The 19,779-nt window shown below is 36.7% G+C and overlaps 3 protein-coding genes across 4 annotated transcripts in view; 2 read left to right on the top strand and 1 right to left on the bottom strand.

Annotated features, from left to right (window-relative positions):
• Positions 1-710: 710 nt before the first annotated feature.
• Positions 711-5,091, top strand: LOC107752442 (retinal Mueller cells isomerohydrolase). Its single transcript, XM_016568407.1, has 14 exons — positions 711-784; positions 1,078-1,160; positions 1,364-1,514; positions 1,709-1,816; positions 1,935-2,076; positions 2,791-2,938; positions 3,028-3,109; positions 3,207-3,339; positions 3,472-3,611; positions 3,790-3,919; positions 4,040-4,154; positions 4,406-4,500; positions 4,583-4,694; positions 4,778-5,091. The coding sequence occupies exons 1-14, from the start codon at positions 774-776 to the stop codon at positions 4,924-4,926; spliced, it is 1,599 nt and encodes a 532-aa protein (XP_016423893.1). The 5' UTR covers positions 711-773; the 3' UTR covers positions 4,927-5,091.
• On the bottom strand, positions 4,985-12,528 carry LOC107752441 (methylcrotonoyl-CoA carboxylase beta chain, mitochondrial). Of its 2 annotated transcripts, XM_016568406.1 has the most exons (14): positions 12,506-12,528; positions 11,614-11,696; positions 10,449-10,766; positions 10,139-10,335; positions 9,337-9,515; positions 9,176-9,256; positions 8,877-9,055; positions 8,146-8,338; positions 7,962-8,053; positions 6,837-6,993; positions 6,444-6,566; positions 6,220-6,344; positions 6,034-6,115; positions 4,985-5,447 (listed from the first exon to the last, which is right to left on the bottom strand). In XM_016568406.1, the coding sequence occupies exons 2-14, from the start codon at positions 11,631-11,633 to the stop codon at positions 5,361-5,363; spliced, it is 1,833 nt and encodes a 610-aa protein (XP_016423892.1). In that variant the 5' UTR covers positions 11,634-11,696; positions 12,506-12,528; the 3' UTR covers positions 4,985-5,360. The 2 variants fall into 2 exon arrangements, with proteins under 2 accessions (XP_016423892.1, XP_016423891.1); XM_016568405.1 differs by lacking the exon at positions 12,506-12,528 and having other exon boundaries at positions 11,614-11,735.
• A 46-nt stretch (positions 12,529-12,574) lies between these two features.
• Positions 12,575-19,779, top strand: part of osbpl9 (oxysterol binding protein-like 9) — a 34,241-nt gene continuing 27,036 nt past the window's right edge. The window contains exons 1-3 of the mRNA XM_016568402.1: positions 12,575-12,717; positions 13,766-13,816; positions 15,445-15,523. Of these exons, the coding sequence (XP_016423888.1) occupies positions 12,607-12,717; positions 13,766-13,816; positions 15,445-15,523 (241 nt within the window). The 5' untranslated portion in view covers positions 12,575-12,606. The remainder of the gene's footprint in view (positions 12,718-13,765; positions 13,817-15,444; positions 15,524-19,779) is intronic.

The following is a 19,779-nucleotide window of genomic DNA, read 5'->3' as shown; positions in this document are numbered from 1 at the left end:
ATTGATTTATGGTTTTACTGTATCGAGTTAATGAGCATAAGTGAGCCAAATCCATTACGTTTTATGTTGTTTATTACTTTATTGTATCACCCTAAATACTTATACTGTTCCTGATCTATACAATAAACTTTTTAAAAATGCAATTTTTTGTTTTAATATTTTTTTAAATAATTGCCCGTATTTGAAAGGTACAAACACATGCATGTGTGCATGTCATTGTGGTCTCTGACTTGTGAGAAGTGCTTCTGTGTGGACCTTCATCAGTATTCACATCCAATCTCCGTTTATGAATGATATGGTGCTCTGGCCCTGGAAAACAAATCATTTGTCATCCAGGGAAGTAAACAAAGAAATGTGATTAATGCCTTTTCACATGCCACGTTCCCATGACTATGGACAATTGGCAACTTTTTGTATTGTGGTAATGTGGACTCTTGTTGTTAAATACTAAAACAACAATGTACTTCATTGCTTTCATATCATATCTTTTTTATTATTATTAAAAAATAAATAAATATTCATAAAGCTCTCTGCAAATTGAGCCAGTTCACCACCGGTTTGAATGTGTTCTTCATTTGAGCTGTAGTGTCTTTCAGGAAGGTTAACGTTAGTGGAAATGCTCTTGGTCTGAACACAAAGGGATTTTTGTTTCAGAGCCTTCCAATCGGTCGGAGGAGGAGGAGGAGTTATAAGACTTTGTGGCTGTTCCTGGGAACAGAGCAGTTCTGGTTTACACACACACAGACAGCATCTCACCTCTAACTCCGTTCAACATGGTCAGCCGGTGAGTAATGAAACTTTTAACTCTCAGTCAAACTGCTCAGATTGTACAAATGTATTTATTGTACATTTTTGGAAAGTGGCAAATTTGAAAAGTATTTCTTTTTAAAACTGATGTTTCCTTAATCATTTGTTTCCGTTAAGCTTAAGTTTGTATTCCCTTGGCAATGTATAATTTAGAAGAATGTGCTAAAATGCCTCAAGAATGAGTATATTAGTATAAGTTTAGTTGTTTTGTTTTTCTTTTTCATGTCACGTCATTATGTTAAAAATGTGGACATCTGTTTTCATTCACAGTCTTGAACACCCAGCCGGTGGCTATAAAAAAATATTTGAGTCATGTGACGAGTTAGCTGAGCCCATTCCTGCTCATGTCTCAGGTTTGTATGCCTATAAATCAAGCATTTTCAATTTTGATAACTTTCCACATTTCTCCATGCTTTCATTAAAGGGAAAAGAGTATGCAGCTTCTGCTGTGGCCGATGTAAAGACCTTGTAGCTTTTGATATGGGAGCTGTTTTATAGACATTCGGGGGCTAAAGAATTTATTTGGTTAGAGTGAACCTTCTCTCTTTCTCTGCAGGCAAAATCCCTGCCTGGCTCACTGGCAGTCTGCTCCGTGTGGGCCCTGGGCTCTTTGAAATTGGAGATGAACCTTTTTACCACATTTTTGATGGGCAGGCTCTCATACACAAGTTTGACCTGAAGGATGGACATGTCACTTATTACCGCAGGTAAGACCCTGTGTTATACGTTTGTGTGTTTATCGTGCAGTAAAATCCAAATTGAGTTTATGACCTAAAGGTTTTGCAATAAGTTACTGGAATTGAAATGACTCATATGCTGGACAATTTTTGTAAAAAGTGGTTTAATGCAGAAATTAGATTTTGCTTAATCAAATGCATATTTACTGGTACCTTTAACTCAGGTTTATCAGAACTGATGCTTATGTGAGAGCCATGACAGAGAAAAGGATTGTGATCACAGAGTTTGGCACCGCTGCATATCCAGATCCATGCAAAAACATCTTTTCCAGGTCTGGAGAGCATTTTCTATTCAATTTCATTTGGGAGTATAATAATAATGCCATAAAAGCAAATTTACTCCTAATGGTGCATTTACTTTTGGTACTTCCGTTTTTTTTTGTACATCAGGTTTTTTACTTACTTTCAAGGCATTGAGGTGACGGACAACTGCCTTGTCAACATCTACCCCATTGGTGAGGACTTCTATGCCTGCACGGAAACCAACTACATAACCAAAGTTGATCCTGATACCCTAGAAACGATAAAAAAGGTAGGCTTTTGCACTGTTGCCCAATTTTGAAGCCATTAACAAAAACATACATCTTTTAAAGCAGTGATCCTCAAATCTGGCTCGCGAGATCCACTTTCCTGCAGAGTTTAGCTCCAACCCTATAATCAAACAAACCTACCTGTGATTTTCTAATGATCCTGAAGACATTGATTAGCAAACTCAGGTGTGTTTGATTAGGGTAGAGCTAAACTCTGCAGGAAAGTGGATCTCGCGAGCCAGATTTGAGGATCACTGTTTTAAAGGAATAGTTCACCCAAAAATAAACATTTTCTGAAAATTTACTCACCCTCAGGCCATTCAAGATGCAGATGAGTTTGTTTTTTCGTCAGAACAGGTTTGCATTACATCACTTGCTCACTAATGGATCCTCTACAGTGAATGGGTGCCGTCAGAATGAGAGTCCAAGCAGCTGACAAAAACATCACAACAATCCACAAGTAATCCACATGACTCCAGTCCATCAATAAACATAGTCATGCTGATTATTAATAGATTATCGTGCTGTTTTTATCAGCTGTTTGGAGATTCTGACGGCACCCATTCACTGCAGAGGATCCAATGCTAAATTTCTTCAAATCTGTTCCTATAAAGAAACAAACTCATCTATATTTTGGAAGGCCTGAGGGTAAGTACATTTTCAGCAAATCCTCATTTTTGAATGAACTGTTCCTTTAACATCTCTACTTCCCATAGGTGGACCTTTGCAATTATCTCTCAGTCAATGGCGTGACAGCACATCCACATACTGAACCAGACGGTACAGTATATAACATTGGGAACTGCTTTGGGAAGAACATGTCACTGGCCTACAACATTGTCAAGATCCCTCCACCACAAGATGGTTGGTACATTGCTTTGTTGGTCTATAAGCATCTTATTAATGCATTCTGTGGAAGTGTTTAACTTTTCTTTAATCATTTATTTAATCAGATAAATCCGATCCAATTGAGAAGTCAAAGGTTTTGGTGCAGTTTCCAAGCAGTGAGCGATTCAAACCATCCTACGTCCATAGGTTGATATGATATGATATGATATATGATATGATATAATATAATAATCAATTCTTCATAATTAAAATAAATATTAATAAATTATATATATTTTTTTAGCTTTGGCATGACGGAGAACTACTTTGTGTTTGTTGAGACTCCAGTGAAGATCAATCTGCTGAAATTTCTGACTTATTGGAGTATCAGAGGGACAAATTACATGGACTGCTTCGAGTCAAATGACAAAATGGGTGTAAGTCAGAGCTTACTGGCATTATATCATGTTCGAAATGTTAATTATATGTTTGGAAAACGAAAACAACAAAAAAAGTGCTCTGGGTATTTTGTACGGTAACTCATCCTCTTCATTTGGTTGCATTCCCAGACATGGTTTCATCTGGCAACCAAGAATCCTGGAGAATACATTGACCACAAATTCAGAACATCTGCCTTTAATCTTTTCCATCACATTAACTGTTATGAGGACCAAGGCTTTATTGTTGTCGACCTTTGCACTTGGAAGGGGTAAGACTGCTTGTTTTTTATATTTATTGAAGCATTAGCTAACATCTCAAAATGGCCAAATAACATGTATCAACTAACAAAAAACACATGCTTTTGATAATGGCAGTAAGCATGGCCAGAGGAGAGCTCAAAAATAGACTATGGTGGTCATCTGTGGTCCCCTTTCTTTGAATGGCAGGCATGATTTTGTGTATAATTATCTATATTTGGCAAACGTGAGGCAAAACTGGGAGGAAGTCAAAAAAGCAGCCATGAGAGCTCCACAGCCAGAGGTGCGGCGATACGTGCTTCCACTGGACATTCACAGGGTAAGAGATATCATGATCCTACTTCACCTCAGGAACTATTAGACTGAATTCAGTTTGTTTCTTTATATTTTTGTCTCTGTCTTTCCAATGCAAAAGTTCATTTCTTTGTTGTTTTTGCAGGAAGAGCAGGGGAAGAATTTGGTTTCGCTTCCATACACCACAGCCACTGCTGTCATGTGCAGTGATGGAAGCGTTTGGCTTGAACCTGAGGTTCTTTTCTCTGGACCGCGTCAAGGTAATTACTCAGTCAGCACCTTCCTTATTTGGAAACGGTCATAAATACAGCCGAGTTATTATAGATTTTATAACTATTTTTTTAAAGAATTGTTTTATTTTGACTTACTATTGAATTTATATCCAGTACTTAAAATGTAATGTACTTATTCAAAACTAATATTAATAATTGTTTAAAAAAGAAATGAATAAAGTCAGATTTCAAAAAATAGATTGAAAGTATTTCCTCTTTGGGTTGTGTTTGTGTTTCAGCTTTTGAGTTTCCTCAGATCAACTATAAAAAATACTGTGGGAAAAATTACACCTTCGCTTATGGACTTGGGCTAAACCACTTCGTTCCAGACCGGGTGTGTGTGATGTGATACTGAACATTTTTCATGTTCAACATTTGCTCCATGTGTGATTTGTGTCATTTTTGTGGGGTTTTAGATTTGCAAGTTGAACGTGAAAAGCAAAGAAACGTGGATATGGCAGGAACCAGATGCCTATCCATCCGAACCACTGTTTGTGCAAAGCCCTGATGCTAAAGATGAAGATGATGGTATTCCACATCTGTTACTAAACAGAACATATATTTTGGATCTTTTTATTATCCCAAAATAATTTTTATTCTGGTTTTCTCAGGTGTTCTTATGAGTATTGTAGTGAAACCAGGAGTCACCCAGAGGCCAGCGTTCCTCCTCATACTCAATGCCACTGACCTGACAGAAATAGCACGTGCAGAGGTTGATGTCATGATTCCTGTCACTCTCCATGGCATGTACAAACCTTAAGAGGATCAGAACCACGACTTTGCATTTCAGACTATACTTTAAAATTGGTACATTTTTAATGTAAACAGTGTGATTGTTGCTATTTTAAATGGGCCAGTTATATGACCTGATATGCTTGTAATGCAACAGCTTTATGATAAACGTGTACAGTAAGATAGACGACTTTTTTAGTTTTTTTTTATTCTACTTCAGCATTTATAAACAATGTTTTAATCAGAAGTAAAATCCCATATGTACAAACAGGTTTATTTTACATCAGTCAGAAAATCACAATAATAAAGGCACCACTGCTGATTACAGGTTTACAGATTACAGATTACAAACTGTCATTAAAATAAAGATATGTGCTTAACACTAACACTGTTAGTTTATTACTTTAATAAAACAACGTATACAAGTTTATAAAGTTCACTGAGGTTTCTGCAGAGGTAGTGTTATAGTCGAAGAAAAGGAGTCCTCATTTTCTCTCTGGACAATTGATACTCTTGTTGCTTAATGATTTTCAGACACTTGCTCAAAACCTAAAAAGGAACAGAGGCATATATTTCATAACGCTTTGATTTTCAAACTCAAGAGCTTTTGGAAGAAAATCCAAATGTATCTACTATTAAAACTATTAACTCTTTTATAACAAAAGATATGAGCAAACGTTTTAAGCTAACAATGAAAAGGGTATTTGGGCAGTTAAACTACTCTTAAATATATTCATGTAATTGCATTAGATAACAACATATCAAAACAAGTGGTATTTATTTTAAAGAAATATTTCAGGTTATTATAAAGAAGTATTAACTAGGAACACTAGTTAATTCTAGTTACTATCTCTTAGGTTTACTATAATGATGCCACTAAAACCCTCAACAGCTGCTTTTCATTATAGCCTTCCAGTGAAAAGTCTAGTGCTCTGTGCTGTGCTGTTTTTTTTTTTGTCTGAAATTTGTAACGTAAAAGATGAATTACCCCATTTTTTGAAGGGAAAATTAAACCAGTGTTCATATTTGTATAGCAGAAGTAGAAACAGATTAGGCATTATTTCTATAGCAGAAGTACAAATCGACGATTCAACCACATAGAAATTAAATAAAATATATTTGCTAGCTCTTTTACCTTTCTGGTATCTTGAGGTAGAATAACACCATCATCCCACAGTCTGCCGGTGGAAAAGAATGCTGAACTCTCTTCCTCCAACCTTCACAGGGATATTTTTATTTAATTTTTTTTACATATTTTCATTTTATTTATATTTCACTTGTGCATTTGACATATTTGACATCCTGTTACATTGGCTCTTACATCTCATTAATCTGTGTGATTTCCTCTTCATTCTGCACAAATGCATCCGAGTGGCCTGGGGCCAAAATCGACACTCTCGCATTGGGCCACAGGAACAGGAAATTAGGGTCAAAAGCCCTTCCACACTAAAAAAAAAAATGTTCAGAAAGATTTTACATTTTTAACTACACAAAGTTTTTTTTTATTTTTTTATCTAGATCAAAATAACAAATTTATATACTGACCATAGCATAGCTATCACCTCCATGACATCCTCCAATAACCACAGTCATTTTAGGAACAGAAGCACAAGCCACAGCAGACATCATGGAACCCTGAGCCTTCAGTCTGTTAGTGTTGGACTCCGCCTAAGAGACATGGGAAAGAGAACGAGTGGTTTAGAGGAATGAAGTGAGCGAGGGAGAAAAGAGAGCAAGTAACAAAGTAAAACAAGATGGCGTGTGTGTAGAGCCAGATGTCATTCCATTAAAACAAAACACTTATTTGTAACTACTGGAAACTATTACACTTTCCTGTGTATCACATGTATGTTTAAATTTAATTACAAGTAATATGATTTCTCTTTTAAAGAATCTTTGTTGGAAAGTCTGCATATACGTCTATGTCTTTTGATGTACCTTGGTTTGAGAGAATGTGTGTGCAGGTTCTGGTGCCGTGTTTTGCAGGAAGATGAGAGGAATGTCCCTCTGGTCACACAGCTGAACAAAATGACTGCCTTTCAGGGAAGCTTCATATGTCAGCTCTCCGTTATTTGCCACGATTCCAACCTGATAACTAAAGATTGATGAGAAAAATAAAATCACCTTTCATAGTAAAGAAAAACTAGATTTTTGCATGTTCTCAAGAAAACATAACTGCCGTTTGCCAATGCAAAACTTCTGGGTGGTTGTTAAGCTGTGGTTTTCAGAGCATGTAACTATGCAGTACCCAGGGTCTTCTGGGTGGTTTCTTCCTGACTGAAGTGTAAAAAGCTTTTATGACATTTTAGCCCCAAGATATGGCTAATTCAGTATCAAAATTACAGATTTATTCACGTTTTATTGTCTGCCAGGTGATTTTTTGTTGCTGTTGAATTGATTAAAAAATAATAACACCTCTTCTCAACAAACCACATAATTAAAGGTACAATTCATGTCCGTAGCACAAACGAGGTGGGATAAATGTAACAAATGATGATTGCCATAGCAAGCATTGCAAATTAAATAAAGATAAAAGTAAAAATTTAATATAAAATAACAAAAGTAACATCAGTTTAACAATAGTGTTTGTTCAGCATAACATAACCCTCAATAACAGTTTTATCTGAACATCTCTGACGTAGTTTTATCCTTTTGGTAGGAGTTTCAGGTTGCCACAACAACAAAGCAGCTCTCAGAGATGTTCTTTGTGTGAGCACATAAAAGATGCTTGAAGAGATCCGTTGCCATCTTTAGCCAAGATTCCTTCTCTTAATCCACATCCTGCTCAGATCTGATTGGTCAGACATACAGAAGCAAGAAAATCTGATTTTCAGGTTAACAGGGTTAGCTGTTTCATCTTTACATTTACCATTGTACTGTCTACCATTTTCCTGTCAAGGCAGTGTCCTGATTGATGACCTAGAAACAAGTTATGCACTTAATGTTTTAACAGTGGGGGGGGAAAAAAAGATTTTCAGTTCAAATTCCACTTACACAATAATCAAAACAACTCACTTTTTTCTAATAACAAATGAACTAAAAACATCCTCCAAAAACTATTACCCTTCAATTCTGGCAAACCCAGTGAGGAGGGGGGTGCCGTAACGGGCCTTGAACTCCTGAAACCGACTACCATCAGTCAGTCGACTCACAACCTAAACAGTATAAAGAAAGAAATGAGTAAATGAACACCCACAAATTATGTGATAGTATAAGTCTGAAACGGTGCATGTGCATGTGTCTTTACCAGTCTGACATCCATGCTGTGATTGTAGCAACGGGGTGCAAGGCCCATGAGATCGTCCACGTTGTACAGGGGCTCCTCAACCTGATCGCTGTCCTCCTCTGGGAGCTCATAATTTAGGGTGGAGATGATGTTTCTGGTATACTCATATGCCTCATTCTCTGCTGCAGCAAAATGGTCCACACAGCCACTCACTCTGGTGATATAGACAAGGAGGCAAGAGATTTGCAGTTAGAGAAATATTGAAAAAATAATAATAATCTGAGCAAAACTGTGCAGGATGCATTTATAATATTGTTGCAATATTGAGTTCAATTATTGTATTATATATTAATAAAATTATTTTTTATAAATAAATAAAAATTACATTTCATTTTATTTAATATTATGGTCAACTATATTATATTATATATTATGTATAACATTATATTAATATGGTTTCTTTATAATACTGTTATTATTAGAGGGATGCATTTACTTTGTGTGTATATATATATATTTTTATTATTTTTTTTTTTTTTATGAATCTAATTGCTTTACAGATTTTTGAATAATCTATGCTGCTTTAAATATACCCAAAAACTTGACTGACAATCAGTTAAGCAAAGCAGGATGGTTTTGGTCTTTGTTAACCACCACATTTTCATCATTATTTTTAGTTATCAATCAATAACATGGTTGTGGACATACAGGGATTGAAAACCACTGCTCTGGAGATAAAGATAACGGCATACTCTGAGTGCAGCCTGGCTCCTCCCAGGTCCTCTGGGGAAACCTCCTCTCCAGTTGCAGCTTTCACCAGCGGTGGACCCCCCAAAAATATTGTTCCTATCCTGTGGACAATCACCGCCTCCTCAGACATAGTGGGGACATAAGCACCTCCAGCTGTGCATGAGCCACACACTACTGCCACCTACAGGTTATGATATCACATCACATTAGAGCAAACATTTAGCATTACACAAAAAAAATAATTGACTGGGAATGAATATTTGTTTTTTAATAAGAATGTTTTGCATGAATCTTTTATTACCTGAGGAATCTTCATTGCTGACATAACTGCTTCATTGAAAAAGGTGCGACCTCCATGGTTGCTATCAGCAAAGATCTCTGACTGTTGATAAAGCAGTTGCACAACCATTAATGCACCATTAAGATATAACAGAGCTCGCCATGGCAATAAATGCAAGTTACCTGAAGAGGCAGAAATGCGCCACCACTGTCCACCAAGTAAACAGAGGGCAAACGATTCTGCATGGCCACAACCTGCGCCCTGAGATGCTTTTTAACTGTGATGGGATACGCTGTACCTCCTTTCACCGTGGCGTCATTAGCAATGAACATGCACCAAAGTCCATTAATTTTACCGATTCCTGTAGAAAAATAAATAACACTGTTACTAAGGAAGCAGTTTGAGAGGAACCCAGTGTTGCCAAGTCCGCGGTTTTCCGAATTTTACCAGGGGAACCCAGCCAAAAACGTGTATTTTAACCCCCGGAACACGATTTTTAACAGGGAGCCCCCCTCGAAATCCAATTGGGCTAGTTTTGAGTAGCAATTGGGCGGGTTTTGTTGTGAAAACCTGGCAACCCTGGAGGAACCCCTATGCACAAATATCTGAATATCAATTAATGTCAAATGATTACATCTACTAATAATAATATAAAGTCTAATCATTCTAAATAATAAATAAAGTCTAAATAATGTTATGTCTAATTATAATAATACCAATCAATAAATAAACAACCCTGGTGCAGTGAAAAACACAATTCAAAGATAGGAGAAAAATATAATTATAAATACCATATAAATGCCAATTATTTAATGATTAGTAACAATATTACAACCTTCATTTAAATAAGCCTCACAAAGAAGCATGACTGAAATTCAGATTTTTATCTCCTTTTAATGCCTAATTTTGTATTCTTTCATTTATTTTTTATTAACCATAATTAATAAATGATAATACTTTTCACTGTATTATGTAGTATATTACCTGTGAGACAGCCAGCTGATGGGATGTCTCCATAGGGCAGGCCAAGTCCAGCAAAAGGAGAAAGTTCTAAATAATCTTCATCATCCAGCAGCATGCGGAGTCTGTCTCGTACGAGGACCTTTCGATTCCTCAGCGTATGCCGCGCTATGGCATTTTCACCACCACCCTTCATTACTTTTTCCTTGTGCTCAAGGTATCTGTTGAAACAATACAATGTGTGGATATTACTTATGTGATGAAATGTATGATTAGGCAATGATATTGTAATGTAACTGTGGGGATATCTTTAATGCAAGTGAATCGGACTTACTTTTGCTGACAGATTAGGCTGTTCCTGAGATTGGCTTCATACACATGTCTGTGAACTGGATGAAATTCTCCATCTATAACTGGAAAGGCACTTGGCAGGCGTCTCCTGCGCACAGTGGAGCTCATACAGCGGGACGGAGCTGCTGGCTGGTTTGTCCTATGTGTCAAGGGTTGCCACAGACTGCCTGAAACAGGTGAATGTGTGCAGTGGTATGCAGTGCAGCTGAAAAGCTTGGATGATGTGTCCCATGACTGTGGATTTTGAGAGAATGATGCTCTAGTGAGCTGAATGAGATTATTCCCTTTTATATGAAAAGACCTGGTGAAATAAGAGACATGCATTTTATTTGCAATAACTCCAGGAATTACACATTGGGCTTGGGATCTCTATTCAAAACACCAGCTTTAATAATATAATAATTATAATACTCATAATAATAATTATTATTAATTATTAATAATATTAAATAATCCAGATAGATAGATAGATAATTACAATTATTAGTTATAAATTATTAGTTATTATTATTATTCGTTAAATTACGACCTTTAACGTACTTAATTAAAGAAAGAAAAAAAACAGGGTCATGCAGCATAAACAAGTGGACGAATAACATAAACTAGACATAATAGAAAGACCAATGCATTTGGTGCATTTGTGATGACTGGAATCTAAATGAATAACGTTAGAGAATATTATATTTCACTTTCACTTGTTTTTTACTGTCACTGACACAATGAATTTGGTATTTGTCATTATAGAGATCGTCATTCAGGTTTTGTGCACATATACGCTAAATATAAACATATACTCTGGCAGCAACGGGCAATAAACATGAAGTGACAGGTGCCAATGTTGAGGTGTAATATTATAGACTACAAACAACCACAAGAAATACTCAAGATTCTATAAATGCATATTGTTTTAATAATGCATAATGCATTGATAATAATAATACTAAAAAAAACACCTTGCACGTTGCATTGGGCTTTCTATTATGTCTAGTTTATATTATTCGTCTAATTCTGTATGCTGCATGAGCCTGTATTTTTCTTTCTTCAAGTGTGTCAAAGGTCGTTATGAGCTTACTCGGATAGTAAACGCGAAGAACTTTCCAAAACGGCGGAAACATAGTAGTTTACCTTAACATAGCAAAAGATCTTACCTTAACATACAACAGTACATGATGAGGCGAGAGGCAGATGTCTAAAATTATTGAATGTTTTATAGTGTAACGAGAAACTAAGTCTGGAAGGAAACAAACAGAAAGGAACGTTTGAGTTTGCGATATCATGTATATATTACATAGTGATTTAATGAACACTAGAGAGCAGTATAGATCAGTAAATGAGAGTCTATGAGACAGACTTGACTTTGGAGAATTCATCATAAACTATTCCGAGACATTCTATTCTATTCTACAAGGCGGGGTTATTATAGTAAAGAAAACTAAAAACTGAAAAAAACAAAATAATTATTCCATAAAAACATTCAGCATGACTTGGAATAGAATATACGTTAACTGAAATAAAAAAAAACGGTTATTTTATTTCAGCTAGATGTCAGTGCAACTTGATATACTACAATAACTAAAACTTAAATGAAAAAAAATCTACAAAGACACATTTTTAAAACGAATAAAAATGACAAAAACACAGCAAAATTACTAAAACTTTAAATTAAAAAAAGAGAAAAAAAACGAATTCAAGATATTAATGAAAACTATAACGGTATCTTAATATGTGCACAGACAGATAACAGTGTCAACCTAAAAGCTATACCACACTTTCACTAAAAAAAATACAAAAACAAAAAGAGATTTTATAAACAAAAATAACAAGACTACCCAACCAAAACTCTATAACTCCTTCAGCTGCATATATCATGTAAAATATCACAACTATGTTATTTTTAGACAGTAGGGTTGTTACAAAATCTCCAGAGCTTCCAATTTATTACATTTCTGAACATGTGCGTATATGCATAGCCTAGTTGGATTTCATTCTCTTTGACTTTCACAATGCCATCTTGCACATATGTAAGATTTTTGTTATTACTTCCAGATCCAGAAGTACAGCATAGTTCAGCACGTGACGTCAGACGCATGGTTTTTCTCGCCGCGCGCTCCTCCCCGCGAGCACTCAGGCAAAGTGTAAAAATGGCGTCCATCATGGAAGGGCCGCTGAGCAAATGGACTAACGTCATGAAGGGGTGGCAGTACCGCTGGTTCGTACTGGACTATAACGCCGGGTTGCTGTCATACTATACTGTAAGTTTTTCTTGCATGGCTATGTGATATAAGAGAGGGTTGATCGCTAAGTGGCCTGTTCCACGATCGTTTAATGTTGGGAAGGGAACGAGCACTCGCAGGCCCGTCAGGAGTTGAGAATCTCAGCTGGTTGGGGCGGGGCTTAGCTTGAGTTACCGCGACTTCAGCCAATCCGGGCTTTGGTGGGGAAGCCGTTAGCCAATGAGCAGCTAGATTTGATGTGTTGCCAGCAGGAAAGCCACCTCCCTTGGAAAAAAAAAGCTTACAGTAGTATAGTTTAGTTTGCAAAATTTGAAGGGTGGAGGCGTCCACATGTGACCGCTGATTTGGATGCGTTAACTGCAGGATATTAAATGTCTTAATGCACATTTATAGCTTTCAGACTTCATCCGGAAAGCTCTATAATGTTCAAACTCAAGATAAATAGCTAAGCTAAGAGCTGCACTTGCTGTCAGTAAATCATCCACAAGCTAGAGCTCTCAGGTTTGTTAATGTCTACATATAAGCCATATAATTTTTTAGCCGGTGATTGTTTATTGACACAGGGTTAAACAGATAAAAAAATAACTCTTCACTCTGATTTTCTTGGTTTACTGTCACGCTAATACTGCATGTGATCCAACAACTGAAATTGTCAACTGCCAAACTGTCAAACAGAGATATAAAGCGGAAAGCGCTTAAATGTGTATATATACACACAGATTATACAACTAATTTTTTTATTATATAAATTATAATTTTATATACATGTTATATATACACACACGCATATATGTGTGTGTGTGTATATAAAGTTTTTATATTAATAGCTCTGTTTTGCATGTCTCATTTTCCAGAGTACCACCATTGTGTAGATACCATTACATACCATGTTTACATACCATTTTTCTACTGTATGATACAAAACCCAAATTGGTTACACGTATGATCTTAGACCCAACATATTGTGAACTTTTTAAATCTTCAGCAATGTGAGACTTGAATGTAGTCCAGCCCTGTGTTGGTCGTTTGATAAAATGCTTCTTTAACACTCTGTCTCTTTCTTCAGTCCAAGGACAAGATGATGCGTGGCTCTAGAAGAGGCTGTGTGCGACTTCGAGTAAGAAGCTTTCTTTATTGTTAAAGCAGGACTAAGTTGAATCTGGTCTTACTCATTTTTTCTAGTCCATCATTTCAGTGATTAACTCATGTCTGCTTGTTCTTGTTCTGGCTATTATTCTTGTTTAATTATGCTATTAAGTTAACCCTAGCAGCTGTTGAGAATCTGTCATCAGGATATTATAGTATAGAGATGAAGAATTTCAAAAAAGTATGGGACATGATTTTATGCTTTATGCATTGTATTTTAATAGAGGTAGACTGCATCTATTAATGAGGCTAATATCTTCTCTGAGGTGTCCACTACGGGTTCAGGTCAGGGTTTTGTGCTGCACTGTCAAGCATTTCAACATCAGATTTAGTAAAACATTTCTATGTGGTCCTCGCTTAGTATACAGTGATGGTAAAACAATAAAGAGCCCTTCTCAAACTGTTGCTGCAATACATTAGAAGCTCTTTGTATGGTTTAGCATTAGGATTTGTTTCCACTGTAATCATTAGACCCTCACACAACCCCGGTTTATTCAGAGATGTGCGTCTGACGCTCAGAATGTGATAGAAATGCTTCACCTATTAAATGCAATGCTGTGTAAACTCTTCACCAGCAGATGGCACACTCTTCACTTTAATATGCAGAGGACAGTTATGAAATATGCACATTTAATGCAGAGACGAATTGTTATAATATACAGAGTAGAGTTAATGTGTTAAAGGGAGCATGGTATTGTAAGTATTTTAGTTGTAATTAATGCTTAAATACAGCCTAGAGGCAGTAAAAGTTATCATCACCACCAGGTTTTGTGTTCATAATCACTATCATGCCAAAAGAATGAAGATGGATGAAGTTTCTCTGCAGTTAAATTGCAATTAAGTGTTAATTAACGAGTTTTGTGTATCTCCTTTAATGTGAGTGTATTACATAGCTTTAATTGATGACATCGTAAATAAGAAATTGATTTCCAAATTGCCTGACAGTGAGCAGTTAACGTAAATTTAAGACAGGTTAAAAGTGCTTAGGGCGTTGGCTTATTTTTCTCAAGGCCTGTGGTCTGATCTGAGCAGTTATTGCTGTCTTCCTGTCGGTAACCAGTAACCCTGGCACGTCTGTATTTAAAGTAAAAGCTTAGTGTTTTCCTTTAGACTTTCAGCATTTTATTATTCAAAACAATGGCATGTTTTCAAAGTGCTCTGTTTAAATGTTTTACAATGTTAGAAATGCTTTTAGATTTTTGAATGATCAGGATTTGCTGTGGTTGTACATCAGGTATGAAAGAGTTAATAGTCTGATGTTTTTCCTCTGGCCCTGTAATACTTACTGAATGTGCTGCAGTTTTCCCCCTCACTCTCTCTCTCTCTCTCTATCTCTCTCTCTCTCTCTCTCTCTCCGTCCTCCTTTCTCAATTTCCATCTCCTTCCCCTTTCTCTCTTTTCATTTTTTCCTCCCTTTTCCGCCTTGTTCCCCTCTCTTTCTCTTACTCCACCCATTCTCTCCCACCCCTTTCCTTCTCTCTCTCTCTCTCTCTCTCTCTGTGCGTGAGGGAGTGGGGCAGAGGAACAGATAGAAAGAGAGAGGGAGCGAATGACGTGTCCCTCAGTCTGAATGGCTTTCGCTGCATTCCTTTTTTGCAGGGAGCTGTGATTGGAATCGATGACGAGGACGACAGCACTTTCACCATTACCGTGGACCAGAAGACTTTCCATTTTCAGGGTGAGGTCTCCATTCTCTTGTTCTTCTACGGCTTTTGTCTGGTCCTTCTCCTCTCTCATCTTCTGTTCTTTGGCACCTCCTCCCGTGATGCTTTTAACCAGTGTTTATAGTGCGGCCATCAGCCGTCTGCTCACGTGTCTCTCTCTCTCTCTCTCTCTCTCTCTCTCTCTCTCTCCATACTGCTCATCCCTCCTCTCCTCTTTCCACTCTGTTTATTTTTGCTCTTGCTTACTCATTCTCCCCCACATGCTCTTTCTCATTTTGATTGTAAAGAGGATTATGACATCAGTAACATTCAGCATTCTAATGCAAACATGACCCACTCGCATCAGTTGCGGGCAGACAATCCAAACATGCATTAGGCCTGGTGCATTTGTCCGGCTTATCTCTTGCGACCACTGACTGGGACGATCTGCAGATTTCATAGTTTTGTGAATTGAGATCAGAGGCTCTCGGATTTTTTCCAGGATCCATGTTGAATTTCTACTAGGAATTTCCTCGAAGCTGGAAGAACTCTTCGAGAAACGGAGTAGAACAGACAGTCTCACCGCAGAGTTACGCAAGGCTGCTGGCTGCTGAGCTCCAGGTTTTTAGCCTCTAGCCTCCACCTTCTCTCACTGGCTCATCTGTCCTCCTCCACCCCCCCTGGCATCCGCCCTGCCGGGGGTGCGTTCACTCTCCCCATGCCCTCACCCACTGCTATGTTCCGACACTGTATGCTGTGGCTTTACAGTAAGAAGGGTAAGGTCACGCTCAGCTGGGACTCGTCTGATTGCGTCTTCTGCCGTGACCGTTTATCATTGCGGTTTGCATTAATGATTAGTTTCAACCATGCTTTGTTTTTATTTACACTTGAAGTTGGCTGGTTGCGTTAACTTTGAGTGTGTTATTCGTTCTCAAGAGTTACAGGTTTTGAAAATACGTACTTGGTGGCATTATGTTGAGTTTGTTAAGATTGTGGCTTTTATATTTATCAGTGATAGTTTTAGGCTCATCCCATCCTATTATTAGTCTTCCATGCATATATTGAAGGAAAAAGATTATTTTTCTCTTTATTAATTTTCACTTTCACCAGTAAAATTCATTGCCGACATTCTTTGGTATCGTGTGACAGTTGTGCTATGGTATGCCAATCCAAACCTCTTTTAAAAAAAACAAACCCGACCTGCCGTGTCAGATTTGTGCGTTTGCATGTGTGTATTTCAGTGAGTGTGAGTGTGGAGCTCGGGCTTCGGTTTCAACAGTCTTTTCATACCATCCACCTCTTGAGATCATCAGGGACTCATCCTATCAGTTCTCATATCTCCATTGCAGCAGCAGCCATTTACCCCACAGCGGAAATGGTTTTGTGCCTCCTGATCTCAATGGACCGGAATTGCAGCACAATTTGCTTGAATCTTTGTTATTTTTAGAGTATTTAGAGTTACGTACATTACATAGTGCCATATTGGGTTCAGAATGGTTTATTCTTCAGTAAAGATCTTGTTGAAGACATAAGCAATTGAAAATTTGAGTTTCAGATGGCGTGCACAGAGTCTGTTCATGGAGCATCTGATGTATGGTAGGCTGAAGCTAACAGCTATTTTGATAATTGACAAATCTGAATATTACATTAATTGAAAGGGAATATTCAATTACTAAAAATTAGCAGTAAAATGTAAGTAAATGTTTTTCAATATAAATGTTTTTTTTTTTTTGGTACTTTAAGTGGCGTCATTGATAGACCCGACTTACACTATCGTTCAGAATTTTGTGGTCCGTTTTTTTTTTTTTTTAAATAAAGAAATTAATGTTTTTATTCAGCAATGACATATTAATTTGTTCAAAAGTGACATTAAATACATGTATAATGTTACAAAATACTTTATTTAAAATAAATGCTGTTCTTTTGAACTTTCTATTCATCAAAGAATCCTGAACATATGTATCATGGTTTCCACAAAAATACTAAGCAGCACAACTGTTTTCACCATTGATATATTCAAATAGATAGTTGGAAAATTGTTATTTTAAATGGTAAAATTTCACAATATTACTGTTTTACTGTTTATTTTTGATCAAATAAATGCAGCCTTGGTGAACATAAGATACTTCTTTTGAACAGTAGTGTGTAATCAAATTTCTTGGTTATTTTAGTTATTGATTATAAACAATTATTATAAAAGATGCTGGATTTGTATGATCTTCTACGGTTTCCATTGGTGTTGTCTCTACAACCTTTTGCAAATGACTTTGCTTTTACCAGTCAGTCTATTAATCGATGATGATATCAGCAAATTCATGGAACGTTTTGAGATTTAATTGTAACATCTTAATGCTGGATTATACAAATCCAGCATCTTTTATAAGGCTTTGTGATGCTAAAACTTTATTAACATTGTTTGTGGTCAGTGCAGGGTGGGGTGATTTAAAGTGAGATGTGTTCGGGTTAAACCTAAGCAAAACTGTGCTTTGTTTTTCTTGTTTCAACATGAAACATCATCAGGATTATAGCAGGCTACTCACTGAGCTAAAACCAAACAACATGCTGTTAAGATGTTACAGTGTAGAAACCACACAACCTTGCTCGAGAAATGCTCTTGCTAAATGATAATATGGTGTAATAAACACTCGCAGGACAGTAAAAGCCATGTGGAGCCTGAACTTTCAGAGCTGTGAATGTAAGAATATAGTTAATCACCCCATTCAGCAAGATACATTTGAGAATTAGGTGAGTTTGACCGGTCAGGACGGGTATATATGGAGAGGTTCGCACAATGTCGGCCGCAGAGATGGCTCATTTAGAGGACCATCCATAATTCATCATACTCTTCTGTGGCCCAATATCAGTCCGGCCTGAAAGACCCTTTATTTTCTAAAAGCCTCTACCTGTCTTTCTCTCAGACACTTCACTGCAAAAAAAAAGCAGTTAAAAGCTCCCAGTGTCAGACACTGAACTCCTGCTGGCAGTGGATCAACATTCACATTCATGCTCTAGAGGGGAAATAAATAACACACAGGGAGAAAAGGCGAGGAACAGTTGCATAGAGGAAGAGTGAGCTACTGGTGTGTGTTTTCTCTCTGTCGTCAAAATCCCATGTTTCCGCAGGACGGAGCTGGCAGTGGAAAGATGCAGGGAGTCACATGGAAGCTGCAGTGAGTTTAGGAGAGACTGCAGGAGAGCACACATGTGCTCTCCTCCAAAACCTACTGAGCTAAGCAGCATTTTAAAGCTCTTTCCCGAAACAAAGGCTGTTCCAAACTATAGATATAAGGCAACTCACTATATTTTCGGGACAGATGGACACACACCAGGGATGCACAATAAATCTGAACCATATCAGTTTTGTTTTTTTTCATCTAATTATATTTCCCCTATTTTTACATTTTAAATGACATTTTCCATCATCTAATGGTCACTTAAAATTATTTTTTTAAATACTAATTATTTAATAATAATGTCAAAAGCAAGTCTTAAACTGAATGTGCATTTTTAAATACTGTACATTATAATCTTGTGATGACTAACAGTTTTGATTAATTTTTAAAATTATTTTAGTGTTTATTATTTTATTTGGAGTCAGTAGGTTTTTGTTTTTTGTAATTAAAATTTAGAAATGAATGCTATTATGCTGCCAAGATGCATTCAATTGATCAAAAATTACAGTAAAGGCTATTACATTGTTACAAAAGATTTGGAATAAATGCTGTTCTTTTAAAAAAAAAATTCAGCACAATTGCTTTAAACATTGATAATGCAGTGATAAGAAAAATGAGCACCAAATCAGCATAAAATGATTTTTGGAGGATCATGTGACAGTGAAGACTGGAGTAATGGCTGCTGAAAATTCAGCAGAAAATGTAATAATTTTTCACAATATTACTGTTTTTACTGTATTTTTGATCAATAAATGCAGCCCTGTTGAGCATAATAGACATTCTTTAATAATAAACTTTCTAAAAAAAATTAACGACCACAAACTTTTGAATGGTAGTGTATATAATTTTAATATCAACCATGTATTGTTTACTGACGATGACATTTTACGATTTTTTTTTTTACATTTTACATTTGACGATGACAATTAGTTGCTTATTTGTGTCAGCCAGATTTTTTTTTTAATATCACTGCACCCCTAACACACACACACACACACATACTTTTGTCTCCTTCGACTGTTACTCTTTGCTTCACCATCCTTTAACATCTTGTAGTAGCTTAGTGGCAAGTCTGGTGAAAACATCCTGCTATGTGACAGCAGCTGCTAGTATGTTGC

Source organism: Sinocyclocheilus rhinocerous, unplaced genomic scaffold, assembly GCF_001515625.1.
Source record: "Sinocyclocheilus rhinocerous isolate Xijiao unplaced genomic scaffold, SAMN03320098_v1.1 scaffold1583, whole genome shotgun sequence".
Classification (NCBI taxonomy): domain Eukaryota; kingdom Metazoa; phylum Chordata; class Actinopteri; order Cypriniformes; family Cyprinidae; genus Sinocyclocheilus; species Sinocyclocheilus rhinocerous.
The sequence above is the reverse complement of the archived record's forward strand: the minus strand, read 5'-3'. Positions and strand labels throughout refer to the sequence as shown.

Coding starts and splice junctions, on each gene's coding strand:
- LOC107752442 (XM_016568407.1), top strand. Junction 1,161..1,363: donor CATTCCTGCTCATGTCTCAG/GTTTGTATGCCT, acceptor CTTTCTCTGCAG/GCAAAATCCCTGCCTGGCTC. Junction 4,501..4,582: donor ACCACTTCGTTCCAGACCGG/GTGTGTGTGATG, acceptor GTGGGGTTTTAG/ATTTGCAAGTTGAACGTGAA.
- LOC107752441 (XM_016568406.1), bottom strand. CDS start 11,633: ATGTACTGTTGTATGTTAAG. Junction 9,056..9,175: donor CAGCAATGAAGATTCCTCAG/GTAATAAAAGAT, acceptor CATAACCTGTAG/GTGGCAGTAGTGTGTGGCTC. Junction 8,054..8,145: donor ACAGCATGGATGTCAGACTG/GTAAAGACACAT, acceptor TATACTGTTTAG/GTTGTGAGTCGACTGACTGA.